This window comes from Muscardinus avellanarius, assembly GCF_963383645.1.
Source record: "Muscardinus avellanarius genome assembly, chromosome: 13".
Classification (NCBI taxonomy): Eukaryota; Metazoa; Chordata; class Mammalia; order Rodentia; family Gliridae; genus Muscardinus; species Muscardinus avellanarius.
Window position 1 is genome coordinate 1,459,689 of NC_137799.1, and position 12,310 is coordinate 1,471,998.

Genomic DNA, 12,310 nt, shown 5'->3' on the forward strand with positions numbered 1-12,310 from the left:
GCACTAATTAGAGCATGCCATTTTCTAATGGTGGGATCAGCTCTTTCTGGATCTGGTGATGGTTTTCAGGGAATTGTCGAAGACTAACAGGTGCTTCCTGATGGTGTGTCCGGCAGGCTGGCGGTCAGATTGTGCCTCGTTCCTGCCAGCGTGGCCAGGGTCCACAGAGGCCGTGGCAGGCTGGGTAGGGAGGCCCAGAGGGGCAGGACGGTCTGCACTCACTCGCTGGCTGATGGCCGGGCCGTCAGTGTCCTCGCCCCGTCCTCCCTCCCACAGTCCTCCCTTGCCGCTCCTCTCAAGGACGGACATCGTCTGCCTGGCTGGAAGCATGGCATACATGTAGTCCTCGGGGTTTAAATGACTCAAAGTCATGTTTAGTCTTCTGTTTTCATAGTTTTGGATTTTATGCTTATTTTTCTTGTTTCTTTTTCAGTGCAAAGAAAGGCTCTGCCTCGTCTTGTCTGTAAGCCGTATCTCCTCGTGCAAGAGGCTCATCATGCAGCCGCCGCCCCAGGCGGTCCCGTCAGGTGTGGCTGGTCCACCCCCAGCTGGGAACCCTCGGAGCATGTTCTGGGCTAACAGCCCTCACCGGAGGCCGGCCAGTAGTAGTGTACCAGTGGCTCCGATAACGTATCCGCTACAGCCGGTAACAGATCCGTTTGCTTTTAGTAGACAGACGCTCCAAAACACACCTTTGGGCACTTCGTCCAAGAGCAGCGTTCCCACTGCACAAGGCCCAGCCCTCCCGGCGTTCTCCCAGTGGCCTGGTTTGCCTGTGCCTCCCGCGAATGCTGGAGACTCCTCCCAAGGACCCCCCGAGCCTCTGCCCGGACCCCTGTCACAGCCCAGAGCGGATGCCACTCCTTTTCCTCCCGTGGCCGTCCCTTTATCGCTGCCTGGGCCTGAGATGAACAGAAGTGCCGCGGTCGGTTCCAGCTCAGGGCCCGAAGTTCAGACTCTGTCGAATCCACCTCCCTACATTCCAGGAATGGGTCTTGACCAGTCCCACGGGAGCCACCTGGATGGGACCGGTCCTAGGCCTGACCAGCCGCTGAGTAGGCACACCCCACGTGATGGTGCCGTGGCCCCGGCAGCAGCCCCTTTCTTCCCCCAGCCTTGTCAACAGATGCCAGGTCAGTGGGGACAGGTGCAGGGAAGCCCTCGGCCCTCCTGTCCCTGCCCAGAAGTACCTGTTCAGAGCATGGGGCCCCAGGCCACCAGTGTTCCCCACTTCTCTGCTCCTTCCAACCCGCACCACAACCCTGGCCACGAACCCCATAGCTCGCTAGTGTCTCCTCCAGCACCCTTAGCTAGTGGTGGAGGGAACGAGGAGGCTCGCCAGCAGAGCGGAAACCACTCAGCAAGTAACTTGCATCCTGAACATGCGCCTGGGCACCACCCGAGAATCGGGAGTGCGTGGGCAAGCCAGGAGTTGAGGCAGAATCCAGGAGCGAACAAAGAGCATCTGGCAGACCCTGCCCTTGTGAACCCCCTCACTCAGGGAAGTCATCCTGAAAACCATATGCACTGTCCTCCAGCAGCTGGGACCAGCTGGGCCCCTCCGGAAGCTGCCTCAGGCGCGCTCTCCATGTTTTTCCAAGGGGAAGAGACAGAAAATGAAGAGAATCTCTCGTCTGAAAAAGCAGGGTCTGCCGGCAAATTGGACTTCGATGGCTTCTCTCCCAGCCCTGGCCTGTGCCATCCACCCCATCCCGTACATGGGACTGGTGGTGTCTACCAGGCCTTTCCCAAGGGCTCCAGCGCTGAGACTGGGCAGCAGGAAGGAGACGCACAATCTTATTTTTCACAGTCTGCGGGCATGCGGCGCGATAAACAAGCCACTAACAGCGGTGCCAGTGATCCGTGGGGCGATGCAGCTGGCGCAGAGACACAGGGTGCCCGGGGCTCGCAGTACGAGAACGTTGAGAACCTGGAGTTTGTTCAGAATCAGGAAGTTCTGCCGAGCGAGCCCCAAAGTTTGGACCTCTCTTCTCTGAGCGATCATTTCCGGTACGGGTCCCTTCCTGGGCTGGCTGCTCCCAGGCATGGCGCTGTGGGCCTCCCCAGAGGTGGAGGGCCGAATCTCGAGGCCCCAGACCCAGCGCCGCGTCCCGTGCGATCCGACAGCGTGTCATCCAGCTACAGCAGCCAGAGTCACAGGAGTCTTCCAGGGTCGGCCAGGTCCCAAGAACTAGCAGGCACTTTCATTCAGCAAGAGGTGGGGAAGCTCGAGGATGAAGCTGCAGGGGGGTTTTTTAAGCAAATCGATTCTTCTCCCGTGGGAGGCGAGACAGATGAGACCACCGGCAGCCAGAATTACCACAGCCCCCCGTCCCAGCCTTCAACCCCAAGCCCTCCGAAACCCACCGGAATATTTCAGACCAGTGTAAATAGCTCTTTTGAGCCAGTGAAATCCCATTTAGTTGGGGTAAAACCAGTGGAGGCCGATCGTGCCAACGTGGTGGGTGAAGTGAGGGGGACCTGCGACCGCCAGAGGAAGCGTCGGCCAGCTGCCGCCCTGCCCAACGCCTCCCCCGGCAACCTGGAGCAGCCGCCGGACAACATGGAGACCCTCTCTGCGCCCCAGGCCTGCCCGCTGCCTCTGACCACCATGACGGAAGTGGGGCACAGGCTTCCACACGCAGGGGGGCCGCCTGGGGATCCTGTCCGCCCAGCACCTGAGAAGAGGCCCTCCGCCCGGGCTCAGGGGGCCCTGAAGTGTGAGAGCCCAGCAACCACTCTGTGGGCCCAGGACGAGCTGCCGGACTTTGGTGGCAACGTCCTTCTAGCTCCTGCCGCCCCTGCACTTTATGTACCTGCAAAACCTCAGCTGCCTCAAGTGGTGCAGCCTCCAGAGGAGGGGGTGTCGGGGCAGCCTGGGCGGCCAGGCTCTGCCCACCCCCCGCAGACCCGAGCCGGCCTGGGCGCTTCCGAGAACCTTGAGAATCCCCCCAAGGTGGGTGATGACGAGGCCCTGCGGTCGCAGGCAAGTTCTGGTTATGCGAGTTTGCTGTCCTCTCCGCCCACTGAGTCTTTGCAAAATCAGCCCGTCTTGATTGCCCAGCCTGATCAAAGCTATAATTTGGCTCAGCCCATTAATTTTTCCTTGTCCTCACCGAATCCTAATGAGAAGAATCAGTCCTGGGGAGATGCTTTGGCGGGGGATAATACAGTGAGCAGCCGCGCTCTTGGTGGTCCTGGAGAACGCCCTGCTTTGTCTGCGCTTCCAACAAGTGCTGTCGCTAGCTTGTCTCTGCCCGGCAGCCTCGCCCAGGGTACTGCCCCACAAGGCTCCGGGTCTTCTGAATTGCTTTCCAATCAGCCTGCTAACATGCTGGTTCAACCGCCATCCCATCCAGTTGCAAAGAACTTGCTTCCAAAAAGCCAAAAGAATCATAATGCAGAAAAGGTTCTTCCTGAGTTTGTTAACAGCCCTGCCAGAAGCACAAGTGTGATGTTGGTGCCACCCACAAACAGCACCTTGGTACCAAGTAGTGATAAGGCACATCACTCCAATAACCGGGAAGAAACCATTGGAGCCCTAGACTTTACATTAAATACAACTCTGGAAAATCCTGTGAGAATGTATAGCTCGTCCCATGCCGACGGCCCTGCTTCTCAGAAAGCTGTTGCCAGTCACCCCAGGCAGCCTGGGCCTGGGGCTCATAACCCAGACCATTTCTATCAGCAGGTGATGAAAGATGTGCAGGACCAGCGTGGCGGAGGAAGGGCCCAGTCAGCGCCGGTGCCTCCTCAGCCACAGACTCCCCCCCCACCAGGCCCCCCAGCAGCGTTCCCAGAACCCTCAGGGCCAGAGAGTGTACCCACCCGAGAACCGCCTCAGAACTCGGCTGAGCCACCGGCATGTCCACCTGCGGCTGAAACTGGTCAGAAGGCGCCGCCTGGGCCGCCCCCGCCCTCCAGCGCCACCGTCGTTACCACCAGCTCCAGCCAGGCAGCAGTGCGGTCAGAGCAGGCCTGGCTGCACCCGCCTCCGCCGCCACCGCCGAGCGCCTTCGGCCCACCGCCTCAGGACTTGGCGTCCTACTACTACTACAGACCCCTGTATGATGCCTACCAGTCGCAGTACGCCCTGCCCTACCTGTCGGACCCTGGGGCGGCCTCCCTTTATTACCAGGTAGAGTGGAATGCTGAGGTTAATGTCCAGCCATCTTTTTTTCTTCACCTTGACCATCAGGTTTTCTCCTCATGGTGTGTCTGTTGATAGTGACTTGTCTGCTTAATTCATAGCCAGGCAGTGCCTCTGAGAAAAACCCTCCCTGGCCACGAACAAGCATAGGCCCTTGAGGGTTTCTGCCAGGAGTTAGTATTACTTGTAATACCAGAACCCCCAGCCTCGGAGGCTAAAAGAGCCCCTTGTCTCCTGGAGCACCTGTTGGCTGATTGCAGAATTAGAGCGCTGCACATATTGGGAAGCCAGAGAGCCTCTGGGAGCCTTTGTGTTTAACGACATAAAGCAAAGTAAGAAGCAACTGGAAGCTGGGCGTGGTGGCGCACGCTTGTAGTCCCAGCATCCGAGAGGCTGACATTGGAGGATCATGGACAATGATCAGCGGACAGTCTCAGCTACTTAATGAGGCCCTCCGCAACTTAGTGAGACCCTGTTTAAAAATAAAGAATAAAAAATAGGACAGGAGGTGTAGCTTGTAGGTAGAATGCCCCTGGGTTCCATCCCCAGACCCGCAAAAAAAAAAAAAAAAAAAAAAAAAAAAAAAGCAACAGGAATAACTAGAATCTCATCTATCCCACTTCAAGAGAAAATACTGATGAAAGGTTAGGTGTGAGCCGGGCGCGGTGGGCACGCTTGCGATCCCAGCACTCGGGAGGCTGAGACAGGAGGATCGCAGTTCGCGGACAGCCTCAGCTACTTAGTGAGGCCCTCCGCAACTTAGACCCTGTTTCAAAATAAAGAATAAAAAATTGGGCAGGGGGTGTAGCTCGGAGTTCAAATGCCCCTGGGTTCCATCCCCAGACCTGCAAAAAAAAAAAAAGTTAGGTTTGGAGTGTTAGCCACACGCCAAGAGTGGAGAGAGGAGGAGTCCCCTGAGCGCTCATTGTTCTCTCCTGCCGCTTCCAAGTGATGCAAGCTGGTCACTGCTGTTTAATTTAGGTTCTGTTTAGTCTTGTGGTCATTTGAAAAAGTATGATCCTAGTGAATGCACCTGATCATTATCTGCTTTTCCTCACCTCTGGCCCCGATTCAGTATCCCCAAGGTAGAAGTGTTGTGTTACGGAAAGTTTGGAAACCACAGCCTGCTACCGTGGTGCCCCAGGCGGTGTTGAATTCTGCTGCCGCGCACCAGTCGGCCGGGAGCCACGTGTTGAGGGGCCCGGTTGAAAAGGCCTGGGGAGTAGGTCTGAGCTGTCAGCTGCCCTCTGCAACTGCTCTCCCTCCTGGGTGATCGGCGGTTACTGAGCAGTTACACATCCAGCCCCTGCAACCAGCGAGTCCTCGCTTCTGGAAGGAAGGGCTGTAGACTGTTTCTGCACAGGGACTGGAGCTCAGTTCGGCTTGAGCTGTGGCACAGCTGCAGAGGGCGCCATGGCCTTCCTGTGGCCAGCCAGGAACCCCAGCCCAGTGTCTCTGTACTGGGGATTGAACCCTGGGGCATTCTTTTTTTTGGGTGGTACTGGGGTTCCTGGGAAGCCCTTCTACCTCCGGGCTACACTCCCAGACCTATTTTATATTTGGAAACAGGGTCTCTTAAGCCAGCGAGGCTGGTGCCGAACCAGCGCGATCCTCCTGTCTCCACCTCCCAAGCGCAGGGATTACAAGCGTACGCCACCACGCCCGGCCAACCCTGGGGCATTCTGCCTCCATGCTACACCTTCAGCTTTTTTAAAAAAATTATTTTATTTATTTTATTTGGAAACGGTCTCACTAAGTTGCAGAGGCTAGCTGCGAACCTGTGATCCTCCATTAGCAGCCTCCCATAGACTGGGATTACTAGTGTGTGCCACCACACCCAGCCCCAGTATCACTTCTGGGTGAGCACATTCCTTTCTTCTCTCTTTCTTTATTTTTTATTTTTTTATTTTGCAGCACTGGGGATTGAACCCAGGGGCAGTCTGCCTCTGAGTTATACTCCCAACCTTTTATTTCTTTATTTTTAAAAACAGGGTCTTTTTTTTTTTCTTTATTTTATTCTTTATTTTTTATTTTTTATCTTTTGAAACAGGGTCTCACTGAGTTGCAAAGGGCCTCACTAAGTAGCTGAGGCTACTCGTGAACTGCGATCCTCCTGTCTTGGCCTACCGAATGCTGGGATTACAAGCTTGTGCCACCACGCCCGGCTTTTTTATTCTTTATTTTGAACAGGGTCTCCCTGAGTTGCGGAGGACCTCACTAAGTAGCTGAGTCTGGCCTCGAACTAGCAATTCTCCTGTCTCGGCCTCCCAAGTACCGGGATGACAAGCGTGCGCCCGTGCCTGGCTGAGGGCGTTCTTTTGTTTTTGCCACCGCAGCCTCCAGTGGGCATCGGGAATGTGTCCCCGTGCCTGTGTTGCCTGCCAGGTGATGGCAGAGGGAGACTTTGCGACCTCCCAGGGTGCATCCTGGCTCACGGCTGCGTCGCCATCATCTCTTCCCTTCAGATGTTCACGTGGCCACTGGCCCCTCCCTAGGCACAGTTGTTGTGTAGCTTTAGGACCCATTTCAGTGGACCCCCTTCTGCTGCTCACTGAGGTAGTGGTGGAGGCGGGCCGCACACACCGTTCCAACCGTGGCGTCCCTGCATCGAGACCTGGGGAGGCTCAGACCTCACTCAGAGTCCTTGAGCAGGTGCACAGGCCTGGGGGCCGCCTGCCGGCACGCTGGCCCAGCCCCACTGTCTCCTGAGCAGGGCCAGGCGGGCAGTTTCCAGAAGGCTCTGCTGCCTCCCCTGACGCACTTGTCTTGCAGGCTTTGTGTGCAGGGAGGAAATCTGCCCTCGGTCCTGCTTTCGGAGAGCGGCCGGCGGGAATGTGTGAGCTCGCTGTCCAGTGAGGCTAACGGCACCCAAACCTTCTTCCCACAGGACGCCTACGGCCCATACGAGTCTCGATACAGGCCCTGCGACAGCTCGGCGTCCGCCTATGCTGAGAACTACCGCTACCCGGAACCGGAGCGGCCCAGCTCCCGAGCCAGCCATTGCTCGGAGCGGCCCCCTCCCAGGTGGGAGCTGTAGCCTGTACTCAGACCAGTGTGTATGTTAGTGGCTGTGTGGAAAACTCAGCGATCAGAAAAGTCCTGTGTCTGCAAAGGATTACGCAAACCGTGTTAACATATGTTCACACTTTGTCAGTACGGGCAAACAGCAGGATGTGTTTTGTTTTTTTTGTACTGGGGGTGGAACCCAGGCCATACTCCCAACCCTATTTTCTATTTTATTTGGAAACAGGGTCTCACTCAGTTGCTGAGAGCCTAAGTAGCTGAGGCTGGCTTCGAACCTGCGCGATCCTCCTGTCTCCGCCTCCCAAGCACGGGGATGACGAGCGTGGCCACCACGCCCAACTGCAGGATGTGTTTTTAAGCTGAGTTCACACACCGCTGCAGGTGGTCCTAGCCGAGCTGGTCATTTAGCCGTTGGCTTTGCCGGAGTCAGGCCAGATGCTGCGCTGGCCACACAGAAGCCGTCTCTGCGCTTCCGCACCTCCGGCGTCTGCGTGGGCAGTTGCTTTAGTTGCTGAGCATGCGAGTTCTGGAAGTTTGCTGACAGGCGCTTAGGGCCCAGACTTTACCACGACTATATCCACCGCCCTTTTAAATTTTGAAACACTCTTGCTATGTTGCTGAGGCTGGCCTTAAACTTGGGATCCTTCTGTCTCAGCCTTATATACTGACTGCAGCTACAGTGCCACGCCCAGCTCTGGGGCCTCTTTTAACTGGTGCAGGCTTTCCCGAGGTCTTCAGCAGCCTGGAAGCACTGGTTCCAGGGACAGCAGGACCCTGGCTCACGATGTGGAGTCTAAAGCTTGCTCTCTGTGTCCGACTGCCACCTCTGTGGGAAGGCCTTTGCCATCTCTGGCTGTTTCCTGTTTGGGCTCTCTGCCTCTCTTTCTGTTAGGAGACCTTTGGAAAGAACCATGGCCTCATGCCTTCCTCTGAGTGAGCCTTTGAGCAGGTCAGAGTCCACCTGCATTCTTGGCGCCCGAGGCCGCTTTGATCTGCTGTGCACTGGGGCTGTTGGTGTAGTGGGGCGTGGACCCTGGTCATTGTGGGCCCTGCGCCTCGGCGCCGGCCCTGTTCCTTGTCAGGGCTGAGGAGGGTTGCCGCGCAGGAGTAGCTTTTTGGCTACCAGGATGTTGCTCTTGAGCTTATCGATGTAGAGAAGCCCAGTCACTAACGCACAAAAGTCTTTTTCTCAGAAGGGTCTGTATGCCGAATTGCTGTGGCGTTTGGTGATATGTGTGAAGGTGAAAGGCTCTGCCTGTGAGCCTCAGCCCTTTTGCTGGCCCCGGTGCCCCTGGTTCCGGCAGTGCCAGGTGGGCCTGGTGCCCTGGCTCCAGAGGCATGCCAGGACCAGGTGGGCCTGGCTGGCCATGGGTGTGCACAAAGGGCAGTGACACTGCGCTTGGTCTCGAGATACTTAATTTGGGCTAAAGGTAGAGCATCTGCCAGAGGACGCAGGAGCCTGGCCTCTGTCCTGAGCACTGAGAAACAGCCGAGGGGGGCCTGCTCAAGAGGCAGCGTCTGAGATTTTAGTTGCAGCGCATGCCACCTGGGAAGTGGGGGGAGTTCAGGTGCTCTCTGACCAGAGCCTGGGAGAGGGCATACGCGGCAGGCTCCAGAGCCCTGAGGGAGAAGGAACAGAGGGGCAGGGCCAGGGCGAGGCTCTCACCTCTCCAGTCTTCTTGCCAGCCTGCAGATCATGTGGCAGCTAACTCGAGCCAGAGGTGGCTCCCTGACCTCAGGCCTCTAGCCACAGGGCAGGTTGAGTGGCGTGGGGCGGTCTTGCTACCAGAGCTGCAGATGGCTTTTCCTGGAGCGGATTCTGCCTCTGCGAGTGTCAGCCCCACTTGTCACAGCCTCCCTCCACCCTGCCTTGGGGTGAGTGCATGTTCAGCATCGCGCCGGTGCTCACTGCTGGCTTCACAGTGAGGTGAGGCGCACCCACCGTGGCGAGCTGCTGAAGCTGAGCAGTGAGGGCTGCCGGGCCTGCTGAGGAGGTGGTGCTCACGGTTTGGCTCTGTGTCAGGCCACTGTTCTAGAACCGCTCCTGTGCAGATTGGGCCAGGCTCAGTTTCCATGGCTGAGCAGCCAGCTAAGCGGGCAGCAGGGGATGGTCACCGGTGACCTTAATACAGGGCTGTGCTGGCCAAGCAGCCAGACTCAGCTGAGCAAAAGATACTTCCTGAGGGTCATGAGAAAAGCCATGTTTACAGCATTCAAATACTGTACAGTCCTTTTAATTAAGAGTCGTGAACGGACTGGAAGCTGTTTTTTGGTTTTTTTAAAATAGGGACTAGGTAAGTTGCTGAGGCTGGCCTTGAACATGTAATCCTCCTATCTTAGCCTCACAAGTACTAGGATTACAGGTGTGCGTCACCTGCCCAGCTCCAGCAGTTCTTATATATGACCATTTTGCTAAGTTTCACCGTTTGTGTGCTGAGAGTCGGGCTTGGTTTCTGGTTGTGTAGACAGTCGCAGGGCCCAGCCCTCGTAAGCCCGCCCTAGGAGTGAACACGCCTGGCCCTCAGCGCTGCTCCCAAGCCTACGAGGGCACGTGTGGCCAGCGGGCTGCCATAAAGGCTGTTGAAGTTGGCACTTGAGGTTGATCTTAGGCTCCGGGCTTCCCTTCTGCTAGCGGGTCGAGACCTCTTGCAGGCCGTCATGCTGAGGGCGAGGGCTGGCTCTTCTGCTGATGAATCGTGATGCTGCTGAGCTGAATTCCAGTCATCGTGTGGTAGAGAACCCATAATATCACTCTTGTTACCATTCTGTGTCTTCTAATTAGAGTCTTTACAGCCAAAGCCTCTGACTAATACCTGCTGCCGAAGGGGTACTTTGCAGTGGCTAATGTCTTGCCATGCTTTAAGAACCAGGTAATAGCCAAGCATGGTGGCATATGCCTGTGATCAGTTGTACTTGGCTGGCTGAGATGAGGAGGACTGCAAGTTTGAGGCCAGCCTGGAGAACTTATAGTGAGTTCAAAATTAAAAACAGTGGGTGTGATGGTGCACACTTATATTCTCAGCACTTGGGAGGCTGAGACAGGAGGATCACAGGTTCACGGCCAACCTCGGCTACTAAGTGAAGGCCCTCCACAACCTAGACCCTGTTTCAAAATAAAGAATTAAAAATAGGGCTGGGGCCACTTGGTGGCGCACGCTTATAATCCCTGCGCTTGGGAGGCTGAGACAGGAGGATCGCACAGGTTCGAAGCCAGCCTCAGCCACTTAGTGAGGCTCTCAGCAACTTAGTGAGACCTTGTTTCCAAATAAAGTATAAGTCTGGGAGTATAGCCTGGAAGTAGAAAAGTCCCTGGGTTCCACCCCCAGTACTACAAAAAAAAAAAAATAGGGCTGGGGGTATAGCTCAGAGGTAGAATGCCCCTGGGTTCCATTTCCAGTACCACAAAATAAAAAATAAAAAGAGCTGGGTGTGTAGCTCAGTGGTAGAGCACTCTTGGCTTCCACTCCAGTATCACAAAGAGAAGAGAAGGGAGCAGGCAGTGTGTTTCTAACAGCTCTCTGTGTTTTCCAGGCCAGGGTATCCTGAAGGGTACCATAATTCCAAGACTGGATGGAGCAGTCAGAGTGATTACTATGCCAATTATTACTCTGGCCAGTACGACTACGGAGGTACGTGTAGGAGTTGCGGCCATCGCAGGCGCTGTGTCTAGGCTGCGTGTAGCCGTGTGGGGCCTGCTTCGCTGGGTGGCTGGAGCGAGCTCCCTTTCCTCGTCCCTTCTTTGTGTTTTGACCCACGAGCCAGAGTAGTTGGAAGCTGATTGCATCTGAGAATAATCACAGCGACGTGTCCGTCGAGACCTCGCGTCGAGACTGCCGCCTGGGCGTGCGTCTCTGGTTTGGGTGACGTCGGGCTTCCTGGCGAAGCGTGACGCTCAGGAGCTCGGAGCTGCCTTGTCCCTGTGACTGACTCATTGTGAGCTGACGAACTGGGAGTCAACAGGCAGCAGTCGCCTTTGCTGCTCAGAGGCCCCCAGGCTGGCGGCGGTCGTGGGCCACACCAGGCCCCGGCTGCCTCCCAGCCTTCTTCATGCAGCTCGGGGAGCACAGAGCCGCGCCTGGAAGCTGCCGCTGCCTGGCCGGTGTCCCTGTGATCTGGGCCTACAGCCCCGTGGTGCCCACCTGGCCAGCCCTTCTTTCTGCTTCCCCGGAGGGCTGTTTCTTCCCTCAAAGGGTTGTACCTGTTCTCGGGAGAAATTCTCTGCACACTTGCCAAAAATGGTATATCCTGTTTGTTCACGATACTAGTCTTTTTTATTTGTTTGGTAGTATTGGGGATTGACCCTAAAGGCATTCCATCTCTGAGCTACAGGGTCTCTCTTCGAACCTGCGCGATCCTCCTGCCTCCGCCTCCCAAGCGCGGGGATTACAAGCGTGCGCCCACGCCTAGCTCTTTCTTTTTTTGCAGTACTGGGGATGGGACCCAGGGGCATCCTACCTCCAAGCTACACCCCTAGCCCTATTTTTTTTTTTTTTTTTTTTTTTGGTGGTACTGGGGTTCCTGGAAGCCCGTCTATCTCCGGGCTACACTCCCAGACCTATTTTTTTTTTTTTTTTTTTTTTTGGAAACAGGGTCTCCTAAGCCAGCGCGGCTGGCTTCAAACCTGCGCGATCCTCCTGTCTCTGCCTCCCAAGCGCGGGGATTACAAGCGTGCGCCACCACGCCCGGCCCCCTAGCCCTATTTTTAATTCGTTATTTTGAAACAGGGTCTCACTAAGTTGCAGAGGGCCTCACTAAGTAGTAGCTGAGGCTCCCTGCGAATCGCGATCCTCCTGTCTCAGCCTCCCAAATGCTGGGATTACAAGCGTGTGCCACCACGCCTGGCTTAATGTTGAGATTATTTCTTAAAATCTGGATCACCTGGGCATGGTGGTACATGCCTGTAATCTCAGTACTTGGGAGGTTGAGACAGGAGGGTCGTAGGTTTGAGGACAGCCTCAGCAAGTAGTGAAACGCTCATCAACCTAGTAAGACCTTGTTTTTAATAAGAAATAAAATCGCTGGGGTGTAACACTAAGGTAGAATGCCTTTGCGTTCCATCCGCACTACCACCAAAAAAAAAAATCATTGGGATCAGCCGGGCGTGGTGTCACACGCTGGTAATCCCAGTACTTGGGA

The 12,310-nt window shown here is 55.9% G+C and overlaps 1 protein-coding gene across 1 annotated transcript in view; it reads left to right on the forward strand.

Moving 5' to 3' along the window:
• Window positions 1–496: 496 nt before the first annotated feature.
• Window positions 497–12,310, forward strand: part of SEC16A (SEC16 homolog A, endoplasmic reticulum export factor) — a gene marked incomplete at both ends in the record, with an annotated part of 34,128 nt that continues 22,314 nt past the window's right edge. The window contains 3 exons of the mRNA XM_080709477.1: window positions 497–4,138; window positions 7,038–7,174; window positions 10,706–10,803. Coding sequence (XP_080565603.1) covers window positions 497–4,138; window positions 7,038–7,174; window positions 10,706–10,803 — 3,877 coding nt within the window. The remainder of the gene's footprint in view (window positions 4,139–7,037; window positions 7,175–10,705; window positions 10,804–12,310) is intronic.